The sequence below is a fragment of the Thamnophis sirtalis genome, unplaced genomic scaffold (assembly GCF_051295495.1).
Source record: "Thamnophis sirtalis isolate CommonGarterSnake01/CBP01778 unplaced genomic scaffold, rThaSir2_p1.2 scaffold_9, whole genome shotgun sequence".
NCBI classification, from domain to species: Eukaryota; Metazoa; Chordata; class Lepidosauria; order Squamata; family Natricidae; genus Thamnophis; species Thamnophis sirtalis.
The window spans coordinates 53857586-53884752 of record NW_028261389.1 but is presented as its reverse complement, the minus strand read 5'-3'; the positions used below and the strand labels follow the sequence as shown (position 1 = coordinate 53884752).

Sequence of the window (27167 nt, the reverse complement as noted above, 5' to 3'; positions counted from 1 at the left end):
TCTGAACTACTCACAGAAGAAGCCTCTATCCCCTCATTTAAGGAAAGGATAGACACTTTAGGAGACACATGGCCAGTAGTTAGATTAGCTTTAGAGGAAGCTAGAGCAGCTTTTAAAATTCAAGCTGACAAGAAAAGAATGGAACCCAAACCTTTCCATGTTGGAGATAGAGTATATTTATCTACAAAATTCCTGAAGTCATTGCAGCCATCAAAGAAATTAGGGAGTCATCATCCCAGTAACAGTAGAACTACTCCTTCCAAAGACACTCAGGCAAGTCCACTCAGTATTTCACATTAGTTTACTCAAACGAGAAGTAATCTCACCGTTCAGACTACTTGCACCTACACCACCTGTTCCCATCATGATAGAAGGCAAACAACACTTTGAAATTAAGGAAATCCTGGACTCTAGGATCCACAGGGGGAAAACCCAATACTTAATTGCTTGGAAGCATATACCTTCATCCCAAAATGAATGGATATCCAAACACCATGTTAGGGCCCCTACCTTATTGAAAAAAATTCACTCCCAATACCTTGACAAACCTTGTTAAAATACTATGATGGAATTTTTGTTTCTATCTTTTCACAGGTAGATCTCTCCTTTTTCTAAGGAAGGCAGCATGTCAGATCCCTAAAAGTGATACTGACATTCAATTGGGAGGAGGGTGGCCTTGGAGTCGATTTATGCTTGTGACAACTGATGCTTGTGACAACTGATATTTTACAACTGGTTTCCTGATGCCAAAGTGCGTTGAGATCCCCTCACCTTTTGTGAAATGTTTATGATGGCCATGTGGGACGTTTCACTTTAATGTCTAATGGAAGATAGCTATGGGAATGTATGTTTATTCGGCTCTCAGGGCACTTGATAAAGAAAACATATTCACACTTGTGTATTGGCTAAAATCTGCATTCTAACTAATGCAGGGGGGTCTCTGCTGCCTAAGGAGATTCAGATGTTACTGAATCTCCTTAGGCAGTTTCTATTCTTCTTAATAAAAGGTTCCTTTTGAAATACTCCATTTCAAGAGTCTTCACTTTCTTAAGTTAGGAGAGGAATCTTTACATGGGATGTGGGCAAGGCAGCCTTTGAATTAGAAATACTAGCTTACAAGCAATAGTGTCAGTAGTTTGTCATAAAATGGTCAGGTGTAAATGGCTAGACTCACATGTGAAGAGTTTAATTAGCCATTTTATTGCTCAAGCCTATATACAGAAATCTCCTCAGACTGATATTTTGCGCCTAGGTGAAACTAGATAAAGTTCAACAGCCTACAAAGAAGGTTGGACTTCCCCCTCTTGTGCCTATTTAAAGACTCTAAACTAATTCCTCCTCTGAATCCTTCCCCTGGCTTGGACAGTCTCTCTCCTATAAAAACTGGGCTTTAGTGATTCTTAAGGCATAGTGGCCAAAATGTGCCAAAACTGATTGGTATTGTGTACTTACCTGGGAATGTGGCATGTTGCGTGAGTATAATGAAGGCTGGAAACCAAGCATGTTTTTCCTTTAATAATATACCTTAATACTATACTTTTTACACTTGTTTTAACAAGTATTACATGAAAACTTTGTAGTGGGAGGTGGAGGTTAATATTAATTATCATGTATCATGTATTGGCAACAATGGCAGGTAAAGTATATGAGGAGTATATATGCATTAGTGAATGAAATGAAAGAAAGAAAAACAGATATTTTGCCTGTATGTAAAACTGAAGAAAGAAGAAGTGTAATAGATCTGAATGAAGGTAGACTGGTATTGTGTTATGTATGTATAGATATCAGGATGTGATGGCATAGGTGTTCTACAGTGGTGGGTTCCGGATCCCATTGCAACCAGTATGGTGCAACAGGGCCTGGTTTCCACCACATGAATGCGCGCAGTGCGCACATGTGTATTTACCACCTGCGATGCTCTGCGACACTCCAGCTGCTCGGCGGAGTGTCATGCAGGCACCGTATGGTCCCTGTGCGGAAGCCCCCAAAACCTCACATACTGGTAAAGAGCGTGTGTGGGCGGGTGAGCCCTCCAGAGCACCGTACTGGAACGGTACCTGTTGCTCCTTGCAGACACCGGTATGCCCGTACCGGGGCATACCGGTCATAACCCACCACTGGTATACTATGAAGAAATGAATAAATTGGTGTAATTTTCATAGTTTTAGATCTACAGGAATTACTTGATTGGTGATATTTGTTTAATATTACCAGTAGATTAGTATTATGGAAACCATAAAATATGTCCCCCAAAGTGAACAGAAATGCATTCTTGGAAATGGATGGTAGATGTAGTTAGATTTCACATTAATGCAATGTGTTCAGTTGAAATTTCAAAAAGTAATAGAAATTATATGGACAGAATAATCTTTACTTTGCATTTTCTATTGTAATTATATAAATTGAGCTAATTTGCATATTTTCTATTTATTTCTTATTTATTTATTTATTTATTTATTTATTTATTTATTTATTTATTTATTTATTTATTTATTTATTTATTTATTTATTTATTTATTTAAAAAACCCTGTATTTGAAAAACTACTGAGCAAAACAGGCTGTGCATTCTTAGTCCAATTTTCTAGTATTTTGTTCTTGAGACTAGTTCCACTCAATGTATCATCTTACCTTTTAGGAGAACACAAAATCCACTTCATTCCAGCACTGATTGGCCCTTTCTTAGAAGTGACATTGATACCTCAGCCTGACCTGCGGAATGTTGTAATTCCTATTTTTCATGATATGATGGACTGGGAGCAAAGACGTAGTGGCAACTTTAAACAGGTATTTTTGTCAATTCATTAGGCGAAGATAAATTAATTTTTCAAGTTAATCATTCTTAGACAACATTATATCATCATGTTATGCTTGTTTACTTGATTCAATTAAAATTATAATCTAATCAATTATTCTCCTGAGTTAGTAGATGCTAGTTTTACAAATGGTAAAAAGGAAAAAAAAGTGTGTGAACTTGACAAATGGATAAAGTTATTTAGGATAATCAAACACACAATTTACTACCAGCACTAGATTTATAGGGTTTTACAAAATGGCCTAGTTGTTTGTGAATTTTATAAATGTTTGCCCTCCCCTAAATTCATTTTACAGGTAGTCTTTAAGCTATGAATGTAACTTGTGCCAGTCATTAAAAGAATCATCATGTGACCAATCCAATTTTATGACTTTTTTGCCTGTAGTTGGTTCAACTTTCATGTTTTGTTCTGCCAATTCTTCAATTGTTTTTAAATTTCCCTGTCCGTCAATTATGTCTCTGTATCTTAGCATTTTATTCATATCTATAAAATTTGGATGGATCGTCCTTTCTGTCGGGGATAGCCAATTTGGGATTTTCACATAGTGGGTTTTTTTTATTTTGAGCCAATTTTGCAACCTGTTTGCAAATCATGGCCTTCTACGGTCAAAATTCTTTTATTCTTTAGCTCTATCCAATCTTTCACCCATGTTATTGTTACTGCTAATGTGTATAATTCCCAATTTGGTAATGTTAAACCTCCCCTCTCCTTGCTATCTTGCATTGATTTTAGTTTAATCCTCACTTTTCATCCTTGCCAAATGAACCTGTTATTTTGTTTAATTCTTGAAAGAAAGTTTTACCCAGGTTAATAGATGCAGCTTGGAACAAGAATAAGATTCTTGTTAAAATATTCATTTTGACTGTGGCTATATGTCCCATTAGTGATAGCTGAATATTTTTCCAGTTTTATAAATCTTTCTTTATTTGTGTCACTAGTTTATTATAATTATCGTCCTTAATTGTGGAAGATTTTGCCGACACCCAGATCCCCAAGTATTTCACTTTCTTAATCATTTGCATTCTAGTTGCTAATTGTTTTTGACTTGTCTAACTCCTGCATTTTATATAGTAAGTTAGAGTAAATGTTATGAAACATTTTTTAAATTTGCTCATTATCAGTTATTACATTACAATTTTTTTCAATCATTCTCTTTTACCTTTCCTTTCTTACTCTATATGCCAACCATCTTCCTGGTTTATTTGCATACTCAAAATGTCTTTGCTTCACATAATTCAATTTTACTTCTATTTCTTGAACTGTTAGCATAGACAGTTGTTGATGTAACAAATTGATTTGATGCAAAATTTTAGAGTCCATAAGTGCCTTTTGCAATTTGATTTCTTTCTGTCTAATTGTGTCCAATGTCTTTGGCATCTTTTCCAGAGATTTTTTTTCTCCTCTAGATGATTATATTGTATAAAGTAACCCATCATAACTGCTTTACTAGCCTCCCAGACTTGGATGTAGTTGCTAAGTGAATCACTATGCTCATTAAGCATATCCATGGTAATTAAGCGAACATTGTGGTTGTTAAGGGAACCCATTATTTGCAATGGGTGAGGTTTTTTGCTACAAAGTAAATGTCTGGCAAAAATTGTAACTTTTTTTGTAAATCATGGCCAAATGATCACAGGATGCTGCAAGCACCCATAAATGTGCACCCAAAATACAATCCTGAACTCCAAATCCGGATTGTAAGTAACCTATTGAGCTCTATTGCTCCAACAGGCACTAAGTGACTGGTCATAAGTTAAGGACACCCTATCCTATCCTATCCTATCCTACCCTATCCTATCCTCAAAAATGGCCTATATTACAAGTATCAATATGACTGTTAAATACAGTTTGAATTTATCTACTTTTTGTTAGTTATGTATTGTGCTTGATAATGATACTGTGTCCATTCAATCGTATCTGATTCTCAGTAATTTTATTGACCAAGTATATCTAGATTTTCTTATCTTGTACAGCTTATTTCAATTGTTTTATGTTCTGGCTGGTTTTTGGTTTTGATGGTGTCTAGACACCATGTTTTCTGGTGGCCCCATTTCCTTTTACTGCTGCCCATTTTAGGCACAACTGAAATGTGATTTTGTCTTCTAGCTATGTGTCTGTTTTTATATATTCTAGTACTTGCTTGTTTGTTACCTTGGCTGTCTATAGACTGTGTAGCACCACAGCTTTAATAAGTCTATTTTTCTTCGGTCTAGTATTTTCATTGTTCAATTTTAGCAACTATAAGTAGCTATAGGAAACACTAAGTCAGTTAGTGTGGACTAATCTGCATTTAGTTTTGTTCCAAAGGACAGGCACCACACAGAGAAGGTGCACTTTCCCAACATGTGACATTGTTTAATTGAAGGGACTTGGAGCATGCCAATTCTGCCAGTATATACTGACTGATCAGAAACCATAGGAGTTAGACAGTCCCTCCAGTAATCTTGTCATATATTGTGTAGGGCTTTTTATATATAATCAGCTGCTTCAATTGTATTTGAAAGCAGACTTGCAACAAATATAGCTGGCAGAGCACAACTCTCAAATGGGCATTCCAAGACACGCCCATCAACTATGCGTGTCACTGCATTTTGGACTAGCTGAAGTTTTAAAGTGATTTTTAAGGGCAGAATCATATAGAACACATGATAGAAGTTTAGCCTTGAAGTAACCATCTGAAGGAACGTCTAATGCAGGAAAATTGGCACACCACATAGAGCAGGGGGGGGGGGGGGAATCCCATAACAAACAGACCACCTGCTCTTTTAGCAGATGCTATGATTTAAAGATGATCCCATATTTTCCACCGGTGTGTACATCCAAGATGGATGAAAGTCCTCAGTTCCAGATCTGGGGACAGGGCTGGGGCTACTATCCACAGCAACAGATCTTGCATATCTTCAACAGGGTCATCTTTCTTACCATCCACAAGTGTCCTCAGCATATTGATAATACAACACTGAACCCTAAAAAAGTGAATGACCGCACTAATGAATCCCACCAATTGCTCCCAGAGAACTCCAGGAAAAGGACGAGTGCTGTGTAGATGCAGAAAAGTACTTTCTCTCATCAGCCTCCCATGGCCGCCAGCTGACTGAAGGAGCACATAGTGACTCACAGAGTATACCCAGCTTGACTTCATCCCTTATTTACATTTGATTTCTTATTTCTGATTGACATCATGCGGGCTGGACAGGGACAGCTAAAGTGCCGGATGTAGCCTATGACTGTAAAATGCCCAGGTTTGTCCTAATGACTACTGGGTGCCTTTTTCATGCTCATTTCCTTGGTCACTTAAAATTAATTTATTGGATTTCCTTTCATTGTATCCTTTGAAATTGCAGCTGAATCATCTCCTGAAATACTTTCACTTATTTAATAAATTATCATTAGCTACTAAACTACCAATCTGACATTCTGTAGCTGTTCTCATTTCCAAGATTTTATTTGTTTGTTTGTTTGTTTATTTACAAATTAATCACATATCTGAATGAAATTCAATGAGAAAATGAGATTCAATGGAGAAAAAAAGTAAGGTGCTACGTCTAGTCAAGAGGACCTCCTCCACTAGCCCTCACCCTGCCATTCGCCCTGGACAATGGTCCTCTGGCCCTCCGCCCTTTGGCCCAGTCCATTCACCAAGACACCCTTTGTCCTGGGCCTTTGGCTGCCCAGGACAATTAGCCACCAACCAATTGGGTGGCAGGCAGAAACCATGGTGCTTCTGCTTGCCAGCGTGCAATGGGTGATAGGCAATTGTAGGGGCTATGGGGGACGTGCAGCAGCCAAATGGCAGAGGGTCACATCCTAAGGCACGGGGGGGAAAGGAGCTTCTGGCATGGGGGCGTGGCAGCCGAATGGCAGAGGCTCATGACTCACATTCCCAGCGGTTTTAAGGCAACTTAAGTAAGTTTTTATGTCCACCCCAAACATGCCAGCCTCACACAAGTTGTGTGGTTCCATTTGTTGCTGCAACTTCCTTCCTGGCTGCCACATGCGTGCCGGGCCCTTCTCTGCTGCCGCATGTGCTGCTGCGGCAAGGCCAGGCAGGTATGGTTGAAGGGAATGGGTGTTGTTAGGTTGAGTCAGCTGGATGAGATCATTGGCAATGGCTGGCTTCATCCAAAGGAGTTTTTGTTTGAGGTGGGTATCTTAGCCTTAGAAGGAGAGAAGGAAGGGAAGGGAAGGGAAGGGAGGAAGGAAGGAAGGAAGGAAGGAAGGAAGGGAAAGAAAGAAAAGAAAGAAAGAAACTGGCTGATGATCTTTGGAGAGCCAGAGACGGGGGCCGGGCCTCCGTTCTGGTGCTCCTTGACCTCTCAGCGGCTTTCGATACCATCGACCATGGTATCCTTCTGCGGCGGTTGTGAGAGGTGCGGGTGGGAGGCACCATCCTTCGGTGGTTCTCCTCCTACCTCTCGGGCAGGTCGCAGTCGGTGTTGGTTGGAGGGCAGAGGTCGACCCCTAGGCCCCTTAATTATGGGGTGCCACAGAGGTCGGTCCTGTCCCCCTTCCTGTTTAACATCTACATGAAGCCGCTGGGAGAGATCATCCGACGGCACGGGATAAAATACCACCAGTATGCGGACGATACTCAATTGTATCTGTCCGCCCCGTGCCAGCTCAGTGAAGCGGTTGACGTGATGTGTCAGTGCCTGGAGGATGTTAGGGTCTGGATGGGGGTGAACAAGTTGGCTCTCAATCCTGACAAGACCGAGTGGCTTGTGTTTTTCCCTCCCACAAATTGGCTAGGTATTCCATCTCTCAGGCTGGGGGGTGAAATTATACGCCCCTCAGACAGGGTTCGCAATTTGGGAGTCCTCCTGGATCCACAGATGACTTTAGATCATCACTTGTCGGCTGTGACCAGGGGGCCATTTGCCCAGGTTTGCCTGGTGCACCAATTGCGTCCCTACCTGAATCGGGAGACTCTTACAACAGTCACTCATGGCCTTGTGACCTCAAGACTGGACTACTGCAATGCGCTCTACATGGGGCAGCCCTTGAAGAGTGTTTGGAGACTTCAGCTTGTCCAGAATGCAGCCGCGCGAGCGATTGTGGGTGCACCTCGGTACACCCACGTTACACCTATCCTCCGCGAGCTGCACTGGCTGCCTATTGGTCTCCGGATACCCTTCAAGGTGCTAGTCGTCACTTATAAAGCCCTACATGGTATTGGACCTGGGTACTTGAGAGACCGTCTTCTGCCAATTACCTCCCATAGACCCATTAGATCCCACAGAGTAGGCCTCCTCCGAATTCCATCTGCCGGCCAGTGCCGGCTGTCGACCACCCGGAAGAGGGCCTTCTCTGTGGCTGCTCCGGCCCTCTGGAATGATCTCCCCATGGAGATTCGGACCCTCGCCACCCTTCAGGCCATGACCCCGGGATGCTGTGACCGTTGTAAATATGAGTCAGTTGCCAAACGTCTGAATTGTGATCACGTGACCACAGGAATAATGCGATGGTTGTAAGTGTGAACCGGTGTTGTCACTTTCTTCGTTGTGAAGATTGTTGGTTGTTAAGTGAGTTTTGCTCCATTTTACAACCTTTCTGGCCACCGTCATTAAGTGAATTGCTCCAGCTGTTCAGTGAATCACTGGATCTGGCTTCCCCGTTGACTTTGATCATCAGAAGGTCGCAAAAGGGGATAACCTAAGCTTGGGACACGGCAACCGTCATAAATAAGAGTCAGTTACCAAGCATCCAAATTTTGATCACATGACCACAGGGATGCTGCCCCAGTTGTAAGTGTGAAAAATGGTCCTAAATCCCTTTTTTTCAGTGCTGTTGTAACTTCGAATGGTCACTAAATGTATGGTTATCAATTGAGGACTACATACATCCCAAGACCAGCGATGTCAGATATCTCCCCAGGGATCAGAAATAAAAAAGAATGATGCTAGTCCCTAAGAATTAGAAGACGTCTTTCAAAATATATTTTTTCTGCCCCGGGGCACCTTAGGTGGACTCATATATCAAGCCAAATCACTGTTGGCTTCAGCACAGTTACTGAACAAACCACAATAACTGGGTTCAGAGAGCAGACTAAGCCATTAAACAAACCATGTCTAGTTTGTTCGAAAACATTATTAGGTTTGAACAGAAGAGAATCTTTATAGCAAGGGTTGAAGTGTGGGGTCCTTGGTGTTTTCTGAGCTGGGTGGTTTTTCTCACAGGCGCTTTGCCCTGCACCCGAGGCCGTCAGCATCGACCTTTTGACTGCCGTGTCCCCCCCATGCAAGAAGCTGTTTTCCCCCGCACCTGAGGACGTGAGACTCTGTCATTCAGATGCTGCACTTTCCACAGAAGCCCCATAGCTTCTGTGATTGCCAATCATCCATTGCATGCTGGCAGGCAGAAACACCGTGGCTTCTGCCTGTCACCCGATTGGGTGGCGGCTAATTGTCCCACGTGGCCAAAGGCCCAGAACAAAGAGTGTCTCGGCGAATGGGCTGGGCCAAAGGGAGCAAGGTGGAAGGCCAGCGGAGGAAGAAAGCTGGCTGTAAATGGGCCGAGGCAGGAGGCTGGAGGTGAAGGAAGCATGGCCAAGGGTGGGAACTGGAAGGTCCCATTCCGTCCAACGCTGGAGGTTTTAAAGAAGAGATTGGATAACTGAAATGGTATTGTTGGCTGAGGAACTCTGGGAGTTGAAGTCCACAAATCTTAAAGTTGCCAAGGTTGGAGACCACTGGTATCGTGCTTCCTGCCTGAGTAGGGGGTTGGACTAGAAGTCCTCCAAGGTTCCTTCGACTCTGTTATTCTGCTGTTTTATTATTCTCACCAAGCTTTTTGGAGAATAGGGTTAGATTATAGTATCAGACTGTTAAATAGCATAGAAAGAAATACAGGTTATAATAATGATGAAAGAATGACTGGAGCAATTGAAAAGGTTTTTATGCTGAGACATATGCAATGTGTTTTTGTTATTAGTAGACATGGGGAGGATTCAAAGCAGGGGGCTTAGGTATTCTGTGTTTGTTTGTTTGTCTGCATAAATAGTTGTATCAGGAATTGGAAATTCCAACATTTTACAGCCAGCTTATATTATTTATATTATAATATATGTATCAGAGGTGGGTTCCTACCAGTTCGCACCTATTCGGTAGAACTGGTTCATCAAATCTACCGAACCGGTTAGAAGAGGTTCCACCAGTGGACCCGGAAAACAGGCCACACCTACAGAAGAGGTTCCAAAATTTTTTGAAACCCACCACTGGTCCTTGGATATGATTATTCTACACTATCATGCTCATATTTATAAAACTCAGTGCCTCTGTGAAAGGTAAGGATGACTACTACGTTTGTGGTGCAATCAGAACATTGCGTGTGTTGAAGTTGTTTTAACACAAACCAAAGATGCCTTTTAAAAAACAAGTTTACATCATATTCTTATGCATGCCAGTGCTGTGTGTGAGGTAATTTAAGGTGGTTCTGACAAGTGTCGTCGGCATCTTCATATCCGGTCACATGGGTGGCAAGCCACTCCCACAAAGGAGGCCACACCCACAGAGTAGGTTCGAACAATTTTTGAAACCCACCACTGATATGTATTATATATCATTATTACTATGAAATTATTTCAATTCTACAAAGAGACAAAATAATGTTGTAATGTATTCCCTTAGCTTTTAAAACTCTTAATCTAACCATTATGAAAGGAACATACTTCTAGAAAAATACTTGTTCCTCTGTAGATGTTATCTTGGGTTTGGTTTAAAACCTCTAACACGTTTTTTTGTTTGTTTATTACAGGTGGAAGCAAAACTGATTGACAAATTGGATAGCTTGATGTCAGAAGGAAAAGGTGATGAAACCTACAGAGAGCTCTTCAACAGTATGTGAGTAATAAATGTATTTTAAAAATTATTTGACTTAATTTTTTTTATCAAAGAATATTTGTCTAAATGAGTAAAGAAATATACTTCCTCTGTATATAATGTTTACATTGTGGGAGATAAAGGAATTTCTTTCCATTTAAAGCAGCAATTCTGGTATTTCCTTAATTGTTAGAACTAGAATATACAGTACTTATAAAGATCCTAAATAATTATTAATATTTTAAAGTGAAATGCCTATTTTCAAGAAAGCAAAATGCCTATTTTCAGAACATTTCTCAGTGGAATAAAGTTACAAATACTATCAGCTTTACATTTAAAAAGTATTAGCATGCCAACGCAAAACAATTGCTATACATAATTAAATTAGCCAATGAGATCAATGAAATTAAATTCATTTATTTCTGTTGGACACTTAAGGGCAATATGTGTATTCAATCTGTCTTAAAACTAAAACAGGTAAAAATTCAATTCAACATTGATTTCACTGGAGTTAAGGATGTACATTTATCTGCTCATGTGCAATGGTTTAGATTAACACAACTCATCTTTTATAGCAAAATATAGAATATAATTTGCAGAAATATTAATAAATATATTAATAATATATCATTTTAATTTTTGGTTGAAAGGGGTGTCATATTTGTAGGTTTGCTATCTCTGCATTGTAGTAATTCCCACAACGATTGTCATACAACAAACGTCTAGATTTTAAAACTGTAATATTTGGAACAAAAAGCAAACTTGTAATAATGGGTTTTCAAAATTTTAAGATGGGTGGAATTAAGGAACACTTTAAAAGCCTCAGCAATCAAAACTGTTTATCAGAATGTATATTATATACAGATTAATCAAACAAGAAGCATATATAATAGCGTGCAGCTCTTGGTTGTTTGCCATCAAGCATTTCATTACCTAACTAGATAACATCATCAGTGCAAATTGGTTAATGATGATATTACCTACGGTAGTTAGATAATGAAACACCTGTAAATAAACAACCAATAGCACCTAGAACTCCACCGTTTGTCCCTGAATCCACTGATACGTTCTTCTGTTGGAAGATATAATACCCGCTATACACTATCTTTGTGACTAGCCAATTTGGAATTTATTTATATAAACATCTATAATAGTGTGTTGTAAATTAAGGTAAAGCTCAAATTATGTGCTTTAAAAATGATAGTTTCATAAAGTGCTGGATAATTGTCAACATTGGTACTAAATATAGATTTTGAGAGGTAATATTTTCTGAATAAAAATGTTAAATATATATTGGTGCTGAATTGTTGACTTCTGGTAAGTTGTTCACATGAAGCCCTTTTTTGTTTGAGAAGCAGCACGAAAAGCTTCCAAATTATATGCTCACATAAAGGCCTTAGCAAGTACAGTACCCCACAGGTGAACCCCCAAGTACATTTGAGCTGCCACTATCAAGAAGACAGAGTTTAAGGGGGGGGGGGGGAGACAAAAACCAGTGTCAGAAACTTACATCCAAGCAAATAGTGGTACAATTAGCTATCAATCAAAGGGCTTAAATATTCATCCTTTTTTACTATTTGTATGTATTTAAAAGCAGGGAAATAAAAAGTCATGCACTCAACCATCCTTTGGTTTCTATAACCAACACGAGAATAAACACCTACGGTAATTGTTCAAAATAGGTTTTTTGTACAATATGCTGTGTGTGTGCTCAGTGAATTGTAAGAGGATTAGTGCTAAAGGCAAGGAATGGTATTTAGAAAGCAAACAAACTTCAGAAACAGGTTTAGAGGAATATAGAATAAACCATATTATAATGAAACATACGATGGAGGTTTTTGCTCATGATATGCTTGGCAGAATGCTAAAAAAGCTGGAATACGCCATTCTCTGACTTCTGTCTAGATATTGCCTGAGGTAATTAAGTCTTGTGTTTGAAAAGATCTTTTGTTATGAATATTTACTTTAAGTATTGTCTTTTAAAGGTTGCTGTATGAATGTGAATGCCTTGAATGAATTCTTGAAAATGTACTCAACACATCCACCAAATCTCTCTCTCTCTCTCTCTCCTTCCCTCCCTCCCTCTCCCCCTCCCTCCCTCCTGAGGTAAGGCTATAGTTAATATGATTATAACCTCCTTTTTCAAGATGCTCTCTCACTTTGAGCAATTTTTAATGTTTGCTCATAGAGAAATTTTCAGATCTGAAAATCTTTTTATGGTAGTTTCCTAATTCCTTATCATTTCCACAAAAAGTGTAATGCCTTATATCCACGTTTCCTGGCCCATATGTATTTTCTGAAGTTCCCTAGGCAGATTTATAAATATCAGACAATAAATTTCCTGGGATTTATTCCATGATTTTTCCTAATCTATAGGCCTTCAAATATTTTAGGCTGAACCAGGTGCAAACAAACAGTACCCAAGAGCAATAGTGTTCACATAGATACCTCTTGGCTTTCCATTCCCCAGTTTTTTAAAAAAAAATAATCTTTAAAGAAAAGAAGGCATACTACAAAACAAGGCATAATATCTAGAGCCATAGAGGTACAGTGATTAGAATGCAGTATTGCAGGCTCTTGCCTGCTGCCAGGAGTTCGATCTTGACAGCTCAAGGTTGACTTAGCCTTCCACCCTTCCAAGGTCGGTAAAACGATCAATATGCTGATACTGTAAACTGGTTAGACAGTGCTGTAAAGCACTATGAAGTTATATATGTCTAAGTGCTATTGCTATTGAAGATAATCTCAGGCATTTTTTTTAAATAAAGATAATGGATGGAGTGTCAACTTGCTAAGATAAAGAAGAAAAAGATAATTAGGGCTTGTAAAGAGAATTGAGACCAGAGGATGATGTATGTAGTATTATGAAAAGAATAAATTTACAGCTTTCTTTCATGTTTAAGCTATGCGCCATAACAATCTCATGGAAGAACCTATGACATAATCTCAATAGTCTAAATGTGCTCCTGGACCTGGAAAATTACTCAATAGCTCAAGCTTCAAAGAAACAGGGGCTTGGAAAATAATCTGAAATATAAAATATGAAGTAACTTCCAATAGTCCTACTTCATTCTTTAAACAAATCTTGGAATTCTGTCATTGTGTAGTCTTTAAGTCCTTTCTTCCAGAAAACAGACCTACTTGTCTAGCTACAGGAAGGGAAACAATAAGTCCACTCCTCAGCACCTAAATATTTTCACTCCTTTATTTAACATATACTGGTAACTGTGAAATTCATTCACAGGAACAGACTTTTGGTATTTACTGGATTAGAATTAAACTAGGTTTCCAGTTGCTGGCACGTCAGAGTTAAGTTCAACAAAACCCAAGATAGCTTTGGATCATCTGAAAGCTATTTAGCAGCTTCTGGATAGTATATACTGTAATATACCACAGCATATTAGCATATGGTAATGGAAGTTATATTGCACATGTAGAAATTGTTACATATAGCTCACTTTTTATGCATTGGTGAACTTTGTATGATTCCACTTGCAATAATTTAGTTTGTATGAGTAGCACTTATGTGTTGTTAGTTCCATAATGTCTCTTGTTATCTATTACCATTTTGACCTGAAGAAAATAATACTTTATTTCTACTAGTTTGCCATGCCATGCTACTTTGCTATAGACATTTATCCATTGCTACACATGCTTCGATGTTTATTCGGAGTGGGGGGAGGAGTTTCTTACTATACCCTGCAAATGAGTCTGGAATTTTTGCCTGGAGAAATATAAGCCTTATAATAGTTGAACTGAAAGTTGGACAATTTTTCTTTTTATTAGCTATATAACTTGAGATGAGCATGACAATTAACATTTCTCCCTGATCTAGTATCCTAGAATTTCTTTTGTATAAAACATAACACCTATTAGTATAATATTTTAAAGCTTTTCCACATAATTTCAAAAAGTGTAGCTGATTGAGTCAATGACCCTGTTTCATGCTTAAAACATGTTTTGTCTGATAATTTAAAAATTCAGGGCTCTATCTTGTAATATGGAAAGCAATAATCAAGAAGATATATGCAGAACATATTTATCTCAAGCTGTACAGTAGGTAAAACATGCATGCATATGGATTTGGGTATAAACATTTGGGGAAAGAGTATTCTCATATCTATTATTTAATTATTGAATAAACATGTGTGTATTGGTGATGGCTCTACTGACATTTGTATTTATTCTTTGTTCTGGAGAACAGGAAAATAAGGAAATTGGGATAATGTACTGTATATAACCAAGAACTTGTAAATTATTTAATGGTTAAATAAAGGAAATTAATATGCATAAAGGAAGTATATTTTTTTAAAATCCCAGGAAAAGCCTTTTCCTGTGGCAGTTACAATGCAGTAAATTGAGTGGGTGCAGAACTACTGTTGGTTGAAATATGGGGGGGGGGGTATCTTACATTGAGAAGATTTGAAATCTCACCGAACAGGAGCAGTGAGATGGAAAATGCTGTCTTCTAGGTAATTTTTTCCCCATTTTTCTCTTGATGCCAAAATGCAAGTTTAGTGAAGTACAGCAGATTGGTATATAATAAAATCCTGACTCTTTTGAGTATAATCTCTTCCTCTCTCTTTCTCTGCAAATGATAGCTGGATGGATAGATGGATGGATGGATGGATGGATGGATGGATGGATGGATGGATGGATAGATAGATAGATAGATAGATAGATAGATAGATAGATAGATAGATAGATAGATAGATAGATAGATAGATAGATAGATAGATAGATAGATAGATATTTGGGTATTTTTCTCTATGTGTGAGTCTGTATATGCACACTTGCATGCAAACACATATATAGGCACACACATAAGTATAAACATATTTCTGTTTATGTTGAGTTGGAGTTGGCTAACCTTAAAAAATCAATTTACCTTGTCAATGCTTCCTGGAGTAGAATTCCACTTTTTGGTCCTTATCCCAGGTAAGACAATATTTGCAGTTGTGTTTTGTATAAAATAACAGATATTAAAATGAACAGATATTGCTAAGACATTTTAGGTACCTTTGAGTATAAATTGGTTGTTATGGAGACTGGTAAAAATAAATGCTGATATTTTGCCCTGGGTTCATTCCTTCTAGCCTGCTGAAGAAAATTGAACGTGAAACATGGAGAGAAAGTGGTGTTTCATTAATCGCCACTGTAACCCGTCTTATGGAAAGGCTGCTGGACTACAGGTGAGCAATGGATGCATGCTTTACAGTAAGAAATATAGTATTGTCTGCATTCTTCCGAAATGAATCATTTTGGGAAGAATATAAACAGACATATATCAATCATTGAGTTGTTAGATTTTGTACATTACAAAATGTAGTCACAAAGGTCATCCTACATGTAATATGCAAAAGATGAACTTATATTTCAACAGTGCCTCACCTCTTAGACTCCTTATCTATTGAAACCTTGCATGTCACAGAGAAAATTTCTAACAGAATCAGAATGACATGCAATCTTACTGTGCCCAGAAATTTCTTCCATTTCCCCCAATTTTGGGGTGGCATATTCAGGAAATATTTATGGAATATAATTATTCATAATGTATAGCCAGTTCTAATTAGACGCTTTATACTAATGAAAAATCTGTAGATGAGTTTGATACTGGTTGCATTTCAATCAAAGCTAGATGTGCTTTTAGTACCATTAAAATCATAGGTACCTCATTTGGGGTCTCATGAAAGGGCAGAAAAATTGTGATTTAATATATTATTATTATATTTTAGTGTTAGGGGAAGAATGCCTGTGCAGTGTTCTGCCTATGATGACAAAATAAATTGATTGGCATTAGATACAGTGCCTATTAACATGAAATTGGCAGGGAGTGGGAATGAGGTGATATTCTCTCTTTTACCTTATACAAGGAAATGGTTTTCCCCTGTCCTTGATTGTCTTTGCTATACTATGTCAAGAATGAATTCAATGTCAGATGGCTTCTTTATTATAAAAAGAAAGCATTCAATGTTGTCTTTATTTTTGCTGTATGAGGTTCTACAACTGGCAGGACTATAAATAGAAAATGAATCATCTTAGACTCTTTACCTGCCTGATGCTCTCCAGTTACCCTGAACTATGCTTTCTAAAATGAGTAACAGAACAAGCCATTGTACCACATATATAAAGACACCATGTAAGAAGATTGCTCTAAATTCTGGACATAGCAGAAGATCTTTGCTAACCTCTAAAAGCTATTGGCTTCCATTTGTTCTCGCAAGGGCACTGAATTTCATGTTTTCATGCAACTAATGGGAATGAATCTGAATCTTAATAACAGGAATAATTTTATGTTCTTACTTAAAAGTTCTTATCTTCTTCTGTTGCGAGCTGTGCTTCATTGCTACTAATAATCTTTTAAAAGAGATTCCAAATTGTTATTGGGCATCATTGAAAGGTCTACATTTAACAACAGATAAGGAATTTAATTTGCCATTACCAGTGATGTTAGTATTATAATGGGCTATAATTTTTTAAAAAAACTATGCAATATGTCACAAAAATATTCCTATTGTAAATGTGGGTAGTGATGCTGAATAGATGATTTCCTGATGATCAACTTCATGGCAGAGGCAAGATCCAAATCTGAAATTTACTAATTCAGTATCTTTATTGCTAGGCTATGTCATTTGGCAACAATGTACATGCCATACTCTGGCTCTGTTAGTGTTCTAAGCACAGAGATTCTGACTGTCAGACTGTCAGACTGCCTCAAGTCAGATCTCTTAGGAAAGAAAGACCCTAGACTCCATTTTATTGAAGTGATAGTTCTTTTACTAAAAGCTGCTGGCTGCAGTAAAGTCAGGCTCAAACTAAATTTCCTGCATGAAAAAGTTACAGATGTTTCCCCTCATCCCAGCCTGGTAGGTGGCTGTAGCATCGGCTGGAGAAATCCTGGCATTTTTCCTTGCTGCCTTTTGGCAGAGGCACAAATAGGGCCACTAGCTACATAACCTTCTATGTCCTTCTTTAGTGACAACCACCAAAACTGGTGCTTAACCAAGTGCAAGATTTTGAAAAGCCTAAATGTCCCACTATTTTTGAATCATGGCTTTTCTGTAGAACCAATAATAACTGACTTTCAGGAATGTATAATTTAGTTCCCACCCAAGCTAAGCTATCCTGCGCATACATTTGTCCTTATGGCTTTGGAACCACTTGTCCTTCGCTAGTGCCCTTTTCAGGGCATCCCTTAGGTCCTCGGCTACCTGGACTTTTAGCTTAGCTTGCCCTCTGGCGGTGACTGGAACCGCTAATTGCCGGAATGGGATAACTGGTCTAATTACCTCCAGCTTCGAATAGGGCATCTGTTATGAAGTTCTCTCCACCCCCAACCCCGGGAGATATTGCAGTATGACATTGAATCAGTTAAAGTACTGAGCCCAGCAGACTTGCTTGGATGACAATTTGCAGTGGTCTTTAAGGCTTCTAGGTTTTTATGGTCAGTCCATTTCTCAAAAAAGATTTTTCCCCTTTCCAAGGAGTACCTCCAGGTTAAGAGCATCCAGCGCACTGCATACATTTCTTTCCCCAAACCACCAACCTATGTTCAGTTTTGATAAGCTTTTGGGAGGTATAGGCACAGGTCTGCAGAACCCCCTGCTCCTTTTTCTCCAGGAGCATTGCCCCCACTGCCACATCACTAGCATCTGCTTGAATGACAGGGGTCATTGGTGTCTGGGTGTTTCAGCACCGGTTCTGCTGTGAACAAGTACTTGAGGTTTTCAAAGGCTGCTTGGCATTCCATTGTCCATTTCAGCAACTGGCTAGGCTTGGGGTTCCCCTTCCCTTTTGCCTTTAGTAGATTGGTGATGGGGAGAGCTGTCTGGGAAAATGATGGGATGGATTGATGGCAAAAGTTTCCCAGGAAGCTTTGTGGTTGCTGAGGGTCCATTTCTATTCCTTCATGGGAAATGCGAAACCCCAGATAATCAATTCTACTTTGATGGAATTCTCATTTAGACAGTTTGGCATACAATTGGGCTGCTTGGAGCTTTTTGATCACCACCCTGACTAATTTTATATGCTCTGCCATAGATTCGGTATGGATTAATATGCCATTCATTTAGAACAGAGGTATCAAACTTAATTTCATTGAGGGCCGCATTAGGGTTGTGTTTGACCTCAGGCCAGGTGGGCATGGCCAGTGTGAGCATGGCCAGTTCGCAGCCCTCCCAAGCTCTGTTTTTGCTGGCAGGGGCTCCGTGGGCCAGTCATTTGCTATTTCCAGGGCAGCCCCAGGGGCCAGATCTAATCACCCTGCGGGCCAAATCCGGTCCTCGAGCCTTGAGTTTGACATTCCTGATTTAGACCAAAACCTCTTTGTACAGGTGCTCATGCAGCACTTTGTTTATCACCTGTATAAATACAGCAGGGGCATCCTGCAATCCAAAGGGGAGGACTAGGAAATGGAAACATTACCCAAGCGGTAATTAAAAGCTGTTTTTCCCTCATTGCCTTCCTTGATCAGTAATTAATGTCCCACAAGTTAAGCTTGGTAAAAATCCTGCCCTTGGCCAAATGGGCTAGAATATCTTTCATCAGCAGTGGTTAGATGTTTTCAACACAAACAGTGTTTAGCCTATGATAGTCAATGCATAGATGAAGGGACCTATCCAATGTTCCCCCTAAGCTGTGCGGCTGCGTGGCTGTGCGGGCCGTACAGCCGCGCATGTAACAAGAAAACACCACACAGAAGTTTCAAACTGCTGTGCAGTGTTTTTTAATGTCTTAAAATATGACTGAAAATATCCCCTCTCCCTCCCTTCTCTCACCGAACTCTCTCCTCCATCTGGTGATTGGTGAAATCAAGGAAGACTGCCTGGAGACTGATGATGCTGCAGAAGGGAGAATTTCCATTGATCCTCTGGGGCTTTGTCGGTTCCTGGGAAAACGCGATTCGCTGGTTGTAGCCTGCGTTTCTCTGCACATCCGGGGTTTCTCAGGCATTGCATCATCTGAAGCCACATTCTGGGTTTGGCAGTCTTTCTGCGATCCCTTCGCTTTGCAGAGAGAGGGAAGCAGCATGGAGTTGGACTGCCTGAGCCAAAGGGGTCCACGGGATCTTGAGACTTGATTTTTGAGCAGTACCAATCCATTCCACTCTTTCCTTTCCCTTTCTGTCCTTCTATCTTCCTTTCCCTTTCCCTTTCCCTTTCTCCTTTCCTTTCCTTTCTCCTTTCCTTCTTTTTCATTTTCTTACTTTCCTTTTTCCTTTCCTTCTTTTCCATTTTCTTACTTTCCTTTTTCCTTTCCTTTCTCTTTTCCTTTCTTTTCCTTCTTTTCAATTTCCTTTCCTTTCTCCTTTCCATCTTTTCCATTTTCTTTCTCTTTTCCTTTCTCTTTTCCTTTCCTTCTTTCCCATTTCCTTTCCTTTTTCCTTTCCTTCCTTTCCTTTCTCTTTTCCTTTCCTTTCTCTTTTCCTTTCCTTTCCTTATTTCCTTTTCCTTTCTTTTTTCTTTTCCCTTCCCTGCCCTTTCCCTCCCTTCTTCATCCTTTCCTTCTTTCCCATTTCCTTTCCTATTTCCTTTCCTTCTTTTCCTTTTTCCTTTCCTTTTTCCTTTCCTTTTTCCTTTCCTTTTTCCTTTCCTTTTTCCTTTCTTTCTCTTTTCCTTTCCTTTTCTTCTTTCCCATTTCCTTTCTTTTCCCTCTCCCTTCCTTCCTTCTCTTCCTTCCTTCCTTCCTGGGGGTCTGAGGGAGAGGGAGGGGACCCTTTCCCTCCTTGCCCCCGTCCCCAACATCTGCTCTGATGGCAATTATGGTTAAAAAAAATCCAGGTGCTCAGGCATGAAAATGTGCCACTCAAACACTAGACTTTTCTGCACACACTGAAAAAAAATTAGAGGGAACATTGGACCTATCTTGATTTGATTGCTATTATATTAAACTATTTTTAATATGTTTATTACTTTGTGGCCAACAGTTCTTTAATTGTAGAAGATGATAAATGTTCTCCTTGTATAGATTGCTTTATATAAAATGGCACTAAACATTACTGCTTTGATATCAATGTACAGTGTACAAATTGACAAGAAAATAGTAAAAGAAAGGGAGAGAATGAAAGTTGGAATAAATAAGGAAAGAATGCATGATGAAACAATGCAGCTACATATTCCTTTAGTTTTTAAATTCATTTTGCATTTTATGGTATGAATATATATTTGAATATACTTGTCATTTCCTGATTGCTTTTTTGTATCCTATGACTATCATTAAGTGCTGTATCTTATGATTCTTGATGAATGTATCTTGTCTTTTTATGTACCCTTAGAGCATATGCACTAAATACAAATTCCTTGTGTGTCCAATTCCATTTGGCCAATAAAGAATTCTATTCTATTCTATTCTCTCTGTAGTGTGTATGAATCTCTTAATAAAAGTTATCTTGATAGATTATTTAATCTGAGGTGCATAAATAGATTTTCTGCATAATATTTCCTTCAAATGTTTTTTTCCTTTGTCCAGAGACTGCATGAAAATGGGAGAAGTGGATGGCAAAAAGATTGGATGTACTGTCAGCTTGTTGGTATGTATCTCTTTGATTCTGAATATCTTGCTATTCCATATTAAAGATGTCAAAGCTTAGTTGAGAAGCATATTCTTTAATAGCCTGCTTTTCAGACAGATTAAAAGTGCAAATTCTATTGCATGAGTAATGTACAGCAGTGAATTCAAAGCCTATTTTAAAAGAATAAAATATTTATGCTACATTGAATATATATTGATGGTTACCTAGTCAACGTTTTTGGAAGTATGTGGGGGGGGAGTGCAAATCCAGGAATAAAGAGATATGTGAGAGTTTAGTATATTCTACTAGAATTTTCTAAAGGACGGAAATGAGAACAGATATTATTCTATCAGCCAAACTTAATGATTTTCAGAGAGCTTCATGGCCCTGCTGGGATCTGAACCTGCTTTTCTCAATCAAATCCTAGTTCTACTTCAGTCCTAACTGCTATATCCCACTTTCCCTTAATACGTCAGTTATACTGTTACTGAGACACTTCTTATTTACTAAATTCAATTTACTTAGATAATTAAATTAAATTAAATGTAATGTACCAGTACTATATTTCATTCCACGTAGATTATTTTAAATCACTGTTGGGCCTGAAGTTGATAATGTTTGATGGAATGTTTGTGGTCTGGATGAATATTTTGTTCGATTTTATGCTTTGCTGGGTTCTACCACCAAATGTAAAGTTTATAGGATAGGATACTATATTAAACATACACAAAAACAATCTTAAGAATAAATAATGTCAAGTTCAAGAAGTTAAAGTATTATATTTTATATACCTGCCGACATGCAAATAGTGAAACAATAAAAGTTTTAGATTATTCAAGTACATGGGATTTTCAATTGTCATATTGTATCATAATGAGAGGTATCAGGCCAGGGTAAATGGCATTTAGGAGAAGAGGTCTTGCTGTAAAATCAGCCAACTTTAGCTTGGAAACTAACGAATATTTAAAAACTTATAAATCTGTAATATAGAAATTTACATAGAACTAAGTCCAATTGAAATCAGTTGTCCTTATTTGAACTAGATATGAGAAAGATTTTTATATTGTAACAAACCTCATCTAAGTATATAAAATATCTATTATTCTAGCAATGTTTGCCGATGTGAACAACCTATGCTAAAAGCTATTCGGTTGCTGGAGGCCCATAAATGCTGTGGCTAAACTGGAATGCCTTTGTTCATTAAAAGAAAAAAGAAAAAAAAGGAGAAGCTAGAAACATCCAAATTTGTGCCATTTATTTCAAGTGCCAAATAGTTGTCAATAGCAAGAGCTTGCCAGAGTCTGAATCCTTGGTGACATTTTAATTGCAGGGTATTTTTTCATGTAAGGCATGGACTCCAATTGCTGTTTTCTTTCATTATTCTTTTCAATATGGACTCAGTATTTGGTAAATACTTTACCTTCAACGTCAGATACCTTTGATTAGATTTTCCTGATGAAGGAACATAGGCACGACTTACAATTCTGTTTATCCCCTTGAAAGACAATTCTAGTATTTCAGCTCATGAGATTAAAAGGAAAAAGTGCTAGCTTTAGCTTGCGGTATTTTTCTGCAATTCTATTTTACTTAAAATTATGTAATGTAGTCTTTTTTGACTATCAACAAGAATATATTTGATACATTGCAGCGATGCTTGTGGCCCACAGGGATCCTGCATGAAAGTGGATTTTCTGTAAATATTACAGGCTGAAGAGATGGGAAAGTCAGAATAGTATCTTTGAAATGATCACAGGGATAAATAACATATCAATGCACAATTCTATTTGACTTTAAATCTTATGGTCCACTTTTATAATCACATTTCTAAATTTCCTTCTTTATATCGCTTAATTCAAAAAGAGTTTTAAAAATATAATTTTAGCACAATTCCATGTCTAAAAATAGCATTATTATTATTTATTTGTAATGGACAGAAATTGAGTCAAGGCTGTAATGCTATAATGCTCAAAGCTTTAATTTAGTTATGGATAGCGCTTTGTTTAGAAATATGTTTTTCTGTGATGCCTCATTCATATATGCAAATCATTGTTAGGCAGTCATTTAGTGATGATAGAACAAACATAGATTTCAGTTATTAGTTGGTGTGCATGCATTTGTGAATTAATTATAAATGTGCTTCTAATCCAAAATGCAAAACAAACAAAGGAATTAGAAAAATCCACAAGCAGGAGAGTTCATCCTAGTTACAATATGATTCTTATTTGAAAAATCCATCTCCTTACTAGGACAAATATAAAAGGACAAATATAAAAGTTATATCTAGCAGAGAGATGGGAATAAATCCATCATCACTACACAAGGTATACCTGTTTTTAAGATCAACAAAAGTTCTTTTGGTAGGTATAATCATATGCTGAACTTTCTATGTCACCTACATGTAACATACACTTCGTTATTCAAATAATTGACATAAATTCCCAAAAATTCTATATAGGTTGTCTATTGCAAGAGCATTCAATTTGCTTAAAGCTGGAACATTAGCTTTAGTCCAGAACTACAGTAAAATTGTCACAACGCTGGACAAAGCATTCAGTCCCTTGAATTCCCAATCATGAATATTACATTTGGCGCATTTTGGGAACCTAAATATTGGTTTTGCTTTTAAAAAGATGGTCAAGGGAGTGGGAGGCATCTGACAATCTGTCCCTTCATTCAAACAGCCATTCTGTTCCTGAATTTAAGTGGCATGATTTTGAAAGAGAGGATTTTTTCTTTCCTTCCTTCCTTAAGCTATTCTGTTCCCGTTTCTACACTTTAAAAATGCTGATACAAAGAAGAAAAACAAACAAACAACAGCTCCACTACCTCTGATAATATCATTACCATGATTCTAGTTTGTGGGAGTATGTTGTGAGGTTGTAATGGCTAAGATTAGGAAAGTAGCCTATTTATCAATTAGGATTTAGATAAAACTTCTAAATTTTTTAAACATGTATTTTTATTCACTTTCTGAGTTTAATATGTTATGTATATAATGTCAGTCATACAATGTATTCCTTTTTTATTTAATTTTTAAAATATAAAATAATTGCTTAAGGTCACATCCTTTTCAGGAGATAGAGCAGCAAAGTTGAGTTGAGTGATTTGTAGAATATAATTATATTATCTCTTGTAATAGTATTTAATAATTTGCTTCGGTTCCAGAATTTCTATAAAACAGAATTGAATAAAGAAGAGATGTACATTAGGTACATACATAAACTATATGATCTGCACCTAAAAGCACAAAACTTTACAGGTAAATATTTTTTTTGACATAACCTTGACAAAACATTTCTGGAAATATTCTAAATGTATATTACCTAGATCTTCTCTGCTATTAGAAAAAATGGGTTATAATCTATTATTCTATTATTAATCTCAGGAAGTGGGAGAAGCACATTTTATTCTTCAGGTACCAAAAAAACTTGATTGGATAAGATCAACCAGTGGATATTGTAGACCATGGATGCCAAACTCGCAGCATCATGTTGCCATCACATGACATTTCGTGATGTTTTTTCCCTTCCCAGAGCTGACGTGGGTGTGGCCTGCATGTGACGCATCTGGCCTGCAGGCCACCAGTTTGACATCCATGCTGTTGATCACTATGATACATGTTGACATGACTGTAATGTAGCCTGCCCATTATGGTTGCAAGTTATGATGGTGATAGCCTTGCTTAATAACCTCAATCCCTCTTCTCCACATTGTGGTTGTTAAGCAGATCGTGGGTGCATCAGAGGGGGGAAAAACCTTAGAAGTCCTTGTTCTGGCCCAGGCCTGTGCTTGCAGCACCTCCCCAGCTAACTTGATCACTTACCATTTCAATAGATCTCTTTCGAGAAGCAACCTTTCTACCGTAAGACCTTCTTACACAGAGGCCATGTGGCACTATTGTAGAATGAGTGCCAGTTTTGGAAGCAGTTGCTAAAAAATAGCACCCACTTCTTGGATGGGGCCAAAGGGCTGCTATTGCATAGAGAGGCTGAGGAGTAGAGCGGCAAGCTCCTCTTCCCAAACCTGATCTCTGGTTCTTTGCTGGGCTCCTTGACCTCCCTATACTGTGGAGGCCATGTTGTGCCATCCCAGAAGCGTAAATGTGTGGAAAAGATGGCTATAACATTACTTTTAAGAATCCTTACTGCAAATAAATATGTAAATATGAATGTAGCATTCAACTATCTCAGAAAATAATAATTTGGGGGGTGGATTCATCTACCTGTTAGTCCCATGGGAACCAAGAATGACATTAGTTGGTCTGAATAGTTTCCTTATTGTTGCTTGCCTATAGAAAGAAACCTTGACAGACTAAAGGACTTCAGAGGTGGATTCCTACCGGTGCGGTCCGGTTCAGCCGAACTGGGTAGTGGTATGGCAGCCTGGGTCACCGGAACTTGCAGCGCCCCAGGCTGCCACGCCCCAAACTGTTCCCCGGTCACTGCCGTCACCGCCGCCATCTTGTTTTTAAGTTCTGTGCATACGCAGAACAATTTTAATTGAACTGCACATGCGCACACAGCACGTGACTAGCATGCATGAGTGAACCGGTAGTAAAGCAGCCAGAACCCACCCCTGAAGTACCTATGTGCATAACTACCAGATATACCTTGTGTAATGCTAGGAGGAGTTCACCTTTCTGCATATCAATGATTCCAAGCTTCTTTGTCTCTTTGCTTGCTGAGAAAGAGCCCTTACTCATACAACTCTGGCCTATATTCCATTATACTATCCTCCATCTGCATTTAACGTGTTATATATATATATTTATTTATTTATTTATTTATTTATTTATTTATTTATTTATTTATTTATTTATCAAGCTTTTTAACTGCCCATCTCCCTCATCCATTTCCTCTCTCTTCCTGTTATCCCTATTTTGAGTAATACCTTAGGAATGTTTGTATCTATTTTTGATTGACCATTACTCAAGCTCTGCAAAATATGGCTAAGCTTAACTGTAGTCTATCTGAAACAAGCGGTCTTAAAACAATTAATGAAATTGCTCTCCTTCTATAACCCAGGGCCAGGATTAATAATAGTTTAGTGATTGTTTTTTATTTAACTAAATAACAGTTAAATACAATCAGAAGCAAAAGCATCTGGTCTCCTGCAGAAAAGGAGAGAAACATGAATAGGCAAAGCTTGTTTCATTCTCTTTACTTTATCCTGACATCTAAATGCAATTGCAGCGTTAACATCAAGAAATAAATTATTTAGTAACATATAAATTATTTATGGAATATACATATATATATATATATATATATATATATATATATATATGTATATGTATATGTATATGTATATGTATATGTATATGTATATGTATATGTATATGTATATGTATATGTATATGTATATGTATATGTATATGTATATGTATATGTATATGTATATGTATATGTATATGTATATGTATATGTATATGTATATGTATATATGTATGTGTCACACATGTCACATTTATTTATCAGCACAAATGCAACATATATATATATATATATATGTTGTATGTATGTATGTATGTATGTATGTATGTATGTATGTATGTTACTGTGATACATTAAAATTGTTTCATGTTTATTTGTAAACTTGATAGAGGCTGCCTATACACTCTTGCTGTATGATGAACTGTTGGAATGGTCAGACAGACCATTGCGGGAATTCCTAAGCTATCCTATGCAGACAGAATGGCAACGCAAAGAATTTCTTCATCTCACAATCATCCAGAATTTTGACAGGGGAAAAGTAAGAAAGATTTGGCTGATATTTTTCTTATTTGTTACTGCCTTCTTTTGAACAATTAATTATTAATATTGCTTGCCATCTATTATTTGAGGTACAGTATATTTGATATGGAAATTAAATTGCACATTCTCATATGAAATGTGAAGTTGGCTGTTTAGGGGAAATTTCAACCTGTACCCCATACCCATATTTCATTTAATATATATCTAGGTATATATAGGTTCAATAGTTCAAATTGTGATAATTTTTTAAAAAAAAAACCAAGAATGATTCCT

General features: G+C 37.8%; 1 protein-coding gene across 4 annotated transcripts in view; it reads left to right on the top strand.

The window, feature by feature from the left end:
• The window catches only part of DOCK4 (dedicator of cytokinesis 4), a 345383-nt gene that overhangs the window by 247867 nt on the left and 70349 nt on the right, over window positions 1-27167 (top strand). For 3 of the 4 annotated variants that reach the window (XM_087723617.1, XM_087723614.1, XM_087723616.1), the window contains 7 exons: window positions 2637-2785; window positions 10567-10652; window positions 15543-15569; window positions 15728-15823; window positions 21099-21159; window positions 24307-24400; window positions 26744-26892. In XM_087723617.1, the coding sequence (XP_087579743.1) occupies window positions 2637-2785; window positions 10567-10652; window positions 15543-15569; window positions 15728-15823; window positions 21099-21159; window positions 24307-24400; window positions 26744-26892 (662 nt within the window). The remainder of the gene's footprint in view (window positions 1-2636; window positions 2786-10566; window positions 10653-15542; window positions 15570-15727; window positions 15824-21098; window positions 21160-24306; window positions 24401-26743; window positions 26893-27167) is intronic. The other variant, XM_087723615.1, reaches the window with a different exon arrangement.